Raw genomic sequence first — 8,011 nt, 5'->3', positions numbered from 1 at the left:
GCAGGACACTGGCCCTCGAGGCCTGGACTTCGACACCCCTGATGTACAATATTCAACATGAATGCCAACATTTGATGACATCAACAGAGTGAGCCGAGTGTGATTGTGACAGTTAGCTCCCTACAACATGCTCCGCCCCCTGCTCATCCTGACAGTTCTCAGCTTGCTGAGAAATCAAAGACTACTAATAATTCAAAATGCAAAACACTGGGTCACTGACCCAGAACCATGACACTGATGCAGTTTTCTACTGAACTCTGTGTATTTAGTATGCACGCTTTATTATTCAGACTCAGACGTTGTTTCATGATTTTCATCAGGAAAATATTTAGAAGACTTTTTGCACTGATACTTTCCTGTCATCTTTCTTTTAAAGAAGATTATACACCTGTGGTGTTGAGTGTGGTGAACTCTGGGGCCGGTCACAGTGCAGACAATGTCATTGACGTCCACAGTCAGATTAACTCCATCCAGGATCGGTGTGGGTACTCTCTGTTCTCGACCCCGTCACGACTTCCATGTTCTGGGGAACTTTGGGGACAGTGTGACGCTGCGTCTGGACAGGCATTACATTCACCTGGAACAAGGTGGGAGAGTTCAGGTAAGCGACCTACAGCCACAGTTCGTGTGTCAGAGTGGAGTCTGATCCAAAGTCCTCCCTCATCCTCTGCTGTGTCTCCTCTCATCTTTCTTCTCAGGGCTGTTAGAAGCAGTTCTTTCAGAGCTGCTGAACTCAGTGGTTGTTGCTGTGAAATCAGCCTGTTTGTGTGTTTGACATGTTTCACTCAGTGTTTCCTCCACTTTGTCTCTGCTGTGATGCAGCTGGACGACTCCACGCTGACCCTCAGCACTTCCCCTCAGCTGGTTCATGGTGTGCAGCTCTCTAAGAACCAAACTGGAGTCACTGCAAAGCTGTCGCTCTCCAACCTCGACATCTCTGTCTTCTTTGATGGCTACACCGCACAGATCCGCTTAGAAGGTACAGAAGATAAAGTTTAATTCATGTAATTTAAACTGTAAACTGTGCTGTTATTTATTGAGCTGATGTCTTTGTCCAGTTTGAATATTGATGCTGATCTGACTCATTCTGTCCTGATCCTGTGCAGGAAACTCCAGCAGGTCTCTGAGTGACCTGAGGCTCTCTGAGTACAGCTGCTGATGTTTTAGACAGAGGTGTGTTCACAAAATCGATTTCCCCCGATTCAAATCGATTTTAGTTTGAATAACGCAATATCGATTCATGAAATCCTGATTCGATTTTTTAATATAAATGTATTTTTGTAGAAATGCCAGAATCACAGGTTAAAGCTCATGAAACTGTTTTAACAACTGCCGAACAGCTAAAACAGCAAATGAGAGCAGGTTAATATATTCTATACAAAGATTTAAACAAAAAGCGTGGATCGTTCACCTGACGGCACGGTACACAGACACATCGGATGCTAAAAGCCGACATCTGAGAGACTCTGAAGCTGCAGTTTCACCACTCTCCAACTAAAATTCACTGAACCAGCAGCAAAAGAAGATCAAAATTACGCTTTTTGTTTGATAGACATCGTCATTAATTCCCTCTTAGCTTTGCAGTTTTGCTTCCACCATGATAAAACACACTTCCTGCAAAGCTCTCTCTATCAGTGTACTTAGAGACCAGTTTACCATCAAAAATCTCTGTTTTCTCTGTTGTTTGCTTGTTGATGACACACCAGTCTACCATTGTGTAATCTGCTGTCCACCGCTGGTTTTCTTTTCCAACGTTTTCTCCAGCAAGAAAGCCCAATTTCTGCTTTTTGAAGAAATTTCATCTTTTACAATTTATACCAAACTGCAAAATGCTCAGCTGTGTCTCCAATCAAACCTCTGTAACTTTGCTCTGCTTCACCTCAGCAGCATCAGGTAATGTTCATATGTTGATTCATGGTTTTCTTCAGTTTTTGATGTACTGATGAATATTTTTAAGGTTATCTGCTATAAAAAGCCAGCTCAGCAAAATCTCCTTTATGTTTTTCTGTGTTTCATCCTCAGTTACTTTGACACCAAGGCATCTGCTGTGATCCTTACACCTCTGATGAAGTCTCACAAGTGTCAGCTTTGTTTGTATACATAGATATAAAATGTGGATATTTACTGATACATTTTCACAATTATAATATTTCTGAGTCAAAATTTATTTGATTCGAATTGAATCAGGACCTTATGAATCAGACTTGAATCCATTATAGAAAACAGTGTCGATACCCAACCCTAACTGTAGATGTTGTGTTTGTATGAATGAGTCCTAACACCCCCTAGCTGTGAGATGCAGTACAGTGAGCCTGCTGACACCGCGATCAACTGCACTAGTGTGACTGAACGGTGAGCAGACTGATCAACACAGCAGGAAACATCTGTGTCTGCGTTAAATAGATAAACACTAGGGGTTGAGCCGAACCCAAATATGGTATTCAGAAAGGCACAAATAATATGTTTTTTACGAATACTTATTTCAAACAAATTCTTTAAAAAAATATTTGCATTTCGGGAACAGGGAGTGAGTGATGTGTGAAAGAGGTGACTGACACGGGCTGCTCCACACAGCAACAGAGAAGGCTCGGCTGAGCGATGAAAGGCTGAACTGCATCAGTATTTTTGTTGAATAGGTTTTTTTGTACCTTAACTGGGTTCTGGAGGCAGTTTATAACTTTCGCGAAGATCGGGAGATTATGCATTAATGTCTGCATTCGGGCGCTCTCATGTTTGCTCTGTTTACGTAGCTCTGTTAGCTCGGTAATTTAGACAATAGGCTGTTGACAGAGTAACGTTAACGTTCGGTTTAAAAGGTTAAAACAATGCTTGTGTAGTTGTGTCGAATTGTATGCATTTGTGACAGTTATGTGTTTGTGCCAAATATAGTTATATAATTTGTGCCAAAATATTTTGGTACAAACTGGGGAACCGCTATTTTATTGGTATCTTAGTAAAGGTAATTTAGTCTGTTTTTGAGATATATAAGCAAATGAATATATATGTGGTACATAAAAACTTCCGAAACATCTCCAAACATGCATGTAGGCACTTCAGGACTTCCCAGTAGGCCTGTAAGTTGTCAAATGTTGGCTTGGAGTCGAGAGTAATGACCTGTTTGCCCTATGACCTCCTCCATGCAAACAAATATCTGGTCACATATATACACAAAGCAGTAAAATCTCTGACCAAAGGAGGATTTAAAACAGTGGAGTTTGTCTGTTTTGTTGAAATGAGCTGCACAGAATAACGAGAGGATGGGCAACAAGAGAAAACACAGCTGGAACAAATCTCACTAACGGAACAGTGGAAACCAAACTGAGCATAACACACATGAGACAAGGTAGCTTCAAAATAAAACAGGAAGTGACTGCGGGTAGTTACACAGCTTAAAGTTATGTTCGAACCTTACCATGCTGGTGCTGAAAATTTTCCACCTTCTCTGCCACTGCTAAGTGTGGCTGCTGCCTGTCCTACCCCCCAACCACAAAAGCATCCGCTGCCGGTGCTGGGGAAAGCAGCTTATGCAGCTGGGACAGGCCCGGCTCAGCCCCTCGGGTTGACGCAAAAGGCACCTGGCAGGTGAGTGTATTGCCTGTGGGTAGAAGGGGCATTTTGCAGATGCCTGTCCCTCCCGGCTAAAAGATGTAGCTCATCAGTAGCAGTGGGGATACTGACTGGTGTGACTGAGAATGTGCCTTCTCAACCATCTTGTCCCACTAAGCTCACCTTTTCTTCCCATACTCACTCATTTACTCACAGCACTCAGGAAATTCAACTCACCTTATCTGGCAACCATGTGGAGAAGATCAGTGTGTTCCTTCTTCAGGCACCCAGTACCCTCCTAGTTTTAGGTTATCCATGGCTTCACCAGCATAACCTGCAGATAGACTGGGTCAGGGGCTGTGTGTCTGGATGGAGTACTTGGTGCCACAAACACTGTTTACAGTCAGATACTTCTAGCATTGCTACCTCCAAACCTGTTGAGCCACTAACTCCTCCTGATTTGTACTCCATCCTGGCTGAATATCCCAATTTAGCTAACCTATTCAGTAAGGATCTGAGATCTCAGGACCTGAGATCATCCATCTCACAGGCCTTATGACTGCGGAATTGACCTGTTCCCAGGGACTCCCTTGCCTACCAGCCAGTTGTATAGTCCCTCCAAACCCAAGAGAGAAGTGAAGGAGTGCTATATTACAGACTCTTTAACCACAGGAATCATTCGCTCCGCCACGTCCGTTCAGGGCAGGATTGTTTTTTCTGTGGAAAAGAAAGACAAGATTCGCCGCCCTTGTATCAACGTTTGAGGATTAAACAAGCTCACAGTCAAAAATAAATGCCCCTTACCCCTGCTTTTGTCCGCATTTCAGTTGTTGCAGGGAGCCACCATTTTTTCTAAACTCGACCTCCGCAACTTGTACTATTTGGTTCACATCCAAAAGGGAGATGAATGAATAACGGCATTCAACACTCACCCTAGGGCACTTTGAGTATCTTGTGATGCCTTTTGGACACACCAACCTCCCCCTGTTTTTCAGGCTATGGTGAATGATGTTTTGAGAGACTTTATTAACCACTTTGTGTTTTACCTAGATGACATTCTCATCTTCTCCCAGAACCAGGCAGACCATGTGAAGCATGTTTGACTCGTTCTTCAACGTTCGCTCGAAATTCGTCTGTTCGTGAAGGGAGTTTGAGTTTCATGTGCAAACAGTGTCCTTCCTTGGGTTGAAAATGGGCAGCTGAGGGTTGACCTGGCCAAGATCAGGGCCAAGATGGAGTGGCCCGAGCCTAAGAGTCCGAAGGAACTCTAGAGATTCCTGGGATTCGCAAATTTCTACTGGCAGTTCATCAGGGACTTTAGCAAAGCGGTCACACCCCTCACTCAACTCACATCTCTTAAAGTGTCTTTTAATTGGTCTTACTCTGCTCAACAGGCCTTCCACCATCTGAAGCAACTGTTTTCCTCTGCCCCCATTTTGGTCCAGGCGGACCTCAACAGACCTGTGTGGAAATGACTTGACTGACCGGGTGTATTGTTGAAGTATTTGGGTTTCTTTATTTTGTTCACCAACTCTTTTGTTTCTGAGCCACGAGCCAGCTCCTCTCGCAGCTTCCTCCACTGTACACACACTTCTTGCCAGTCTCTGCCGTCAAGGAGAGAGTTATTAGTTTCCACACAAACACTTGTCCCCTCTGATAACCCAACCCCATGTGCTCACTGCTGCAGGACACACTGAAAAAAAAAGTTCTTTCAATTTACTTGATTTTATTGTGTACATCGGTCCCACATAATATGAATAAGTATGACTGACTTAATTTTCCACTTTCCCTCAAGTAATTAATGCTTGTCAAATCAAAGTATTTTATTTACATCAGATTACTTTAAAAAATCATGTTTGATGTACTAATATTAATCTGTTACCATAATATCAATGTATTGCATAATGTCAATACATTTTAATGTTTAACATCAACTTATTTTTAATTGCCAGTGGTACGCAATGATATTGTGTAATGTAAACACATTGCAATTATGTCCCTGCAACACAAATTATGGCTTTAAATCCTACTTGATTTTTCCAATTGAAATATTAACTGATCATTATTGACAAAAAAGGCAAAGACTGTGAGTGCTGCTGAACAATTCACCTTTATTAAACTGTAACAGCAGTGAAAGCAGCAAGCTTTGAACAAGTCCAAAATCACATCCATATAAACTTGTTAACACATTTTTAAAGATAGCCTGCAGAAATAACTAAAAGAAAATTTAAAACATTTGCAAATATTTCACAAAAAAACTGACCTTAGCAGCAAATAAAACAAAGTGCTTATAGATGATCCTGTCATCTCTTACATATAACATTTGTATTAATTACACAATTGAAAATTTAAACTAAATTAAGACTACCTGAAAAAAAGCAACACACTTTTATGAATAAACAGATTTACACAAATATAACTTGTGTATTATTTGACAACAGTTTCAGCTTCTGTACAAGTATTTACCTGTACAAGATTTCAACTAAGTTGAGCCTTAAATGACATTGTTACATAACTAATACCAAACACCTATATGAATTTAAATCTTCCTTTTAAACATGTAAGCAGGATATTAAGGTTGACTCAGAACATATTGCTAAAAAACATCAGTAAAAATTTCTTACAACATGATACCAGAAGGAAAAATCTTCCTGCATTGCAGTCACATGAGGGGAAAGCAATAAAAACATAAGCAGTATAACGTTACTGAACACAAAATGAAAAACTGCAAAGAATTGCAGAAGTGCAGTCTCTGACTTCTCAATGAAACAGATGGTTTTTGAAAGCAAGAACTTTAGAGAGTTTAGCTCCATCCAGTTCCATGAAAACCTTCTGGAAAACGTCAAAGTTGTAGCGGAGGTCAGCAGGGTAGGCAAGGTTTAATGCATACATGAGTCCAAATAGCATTATCACAGCAAATGCTACATTATCCAAATTCTTCGCCACCTTCACCCATGTAGATACACACTCCCTTGACACACTCAGCATCATCATCTTCACACTGAAATGAAATGTATGTAATTAGCATCTTCATTCATCCCTTGTCCTTCATTTAAGTTTTAATAGTGTACTTTACATGAATGTTTTTAAAGTAAAGGCACACAAATTAATAATAGGTTTACTGGCAATTAATAAGTTGACAAATTGAAGGTTAAAAAAACAAGCAGATGTAAAAATACAAAATGAGAGAATTTATCATGGGAAAACATCTGAAATCTTCCACAATTATAAAGTTGAATCCAAAGAGGATCATATTAAGTGAGTGTTGAGGCTTTATCACTTACATTATCCATTTGTGCCACAATTCTTTCCAGTATTAGTCCAAGCTCTCCTCTTCTATTGACCAACTTCACCAGGTTGTCCAAGTGGAGATCCAGCTGAGCCGGGAACTTTGTTTGAGGGGGGATGGTGGCAATTCTCTTAAATTCAGTGTTGATCTGAAAACATGAGCACAGAGGAATGAGCTTCAAAGGTTTAATACCTGGAAGAAGGCTGCAATCACTCATGCTGGAGAAATGGGCTGTCAAATAACAACTGTGCCTTAACCATTTTAGGCTAATACCACAAGAACACCGTGTATGAGGCAAACCTTACCTCATGGAAGTCAAATAGAGCAGGCCATCTTGCCATGAAAGCCTCCACCATTGGTGCATCACGAACAACTTCATGTCTTCTGTATGAAAAAGTCTTTTCCATCTTGAGTTTCACCAACTCTGTTACTCTTTTTATGTCCATGTGGTGGGCTTTGACATGTCAATAGCTTTAAGAGTCCCTTTGTCTGCTACTTCTGAAACCGAGGTAAGGTTAAGAAACGCATTCCCAAACAAGGAATCCATAAACTGAAGTCTGAAACTGCCCTGAAGACCACCCTGTCTCTTGACTTCAACGATGAGATCCTCAGTTGATTCAGGCGCTCCATTAGAGAGTGAGCCTTCGACAGGTTCCGTCAGCCAAAACAGTCTTTAGGACTCTGTAGGCAAAAAAGAATTACATATCAGAGATTCAGAAAGAATCATTTCAGTTTAGTTTTCATACAGCTATCCATACCCAATAGTCAAAGTTATAAAGATCAGACATAAAAAAAAGAAGAATTTATCTAATGAAATACATGCGACTGAACCTATTACACTTATCTGAACACCTTTTATTTCTATATACCTTTTTAAAGTCACAATGTGGACTGATCCAATCTTATAGTCAACCAATGGATACGTATCAAGGAGTTCACAGAGTGAAACGAGAGTGAATATTCTTGTGGATACTGGGCTGAGCTCAAAAGCTCTGTCGTGCTCTCTGTACCAGCCACCAAGCTCTCTGCCAATGTAGAATATGCTGTGGTACAATGCAGATATGGTTTTCCAATATTCTGGCAATCCACCTGCTGCCCTTTGGGCCAGTACCATTCCCTTTCTATAAGTTATGCCCTTTAATGTCACACACTGTGCAAGGTTGACCTCTAGAATGT

At 40.9% G+C, this 8,011-nt stretch overlaps 1 protein-coding gene across 1 annotated transcript in view; it reads left to right on the top strand.

Moving 5' to 3' along the window:
• Positions 1-649: 649 nt before the first annotated feature.
• Positions 650-8,011, top strand: part of LOC116327245 (alpha-tectorin-like) — a 91,747-nt gene continuing 84,385 nt past the window's right edge. Inside the window, exon 1 of the mRNA XM_039605714.1 lies at positions 650-979. Coding sequence (XP_039461648.1) covers positions 817-979 — 163 coding nt within the window. The 5' untranslated portion in view covers positions 650-816. The remainder of the gene's footprint in view (positions 980-8,011) is intronic.

The sequence above is a fragment of the Oreochromis aureus genome, linkage group 3 (assembly GCF_013358895.1).
Source record: "Oreochromis aureus strain Israel breed Guangdong linkage group 3, ZZ_aureus, whole genome shotgun sequence".
NCBI lineage: Eukaryota > Metazoa > Chordata > Actinopteri > Cichliformes > Cichlidae > Oreochromis > Oreochromis aureus.
This window is presented reverse-complemented; position numbering and strand designations above follow the sequence as displayed.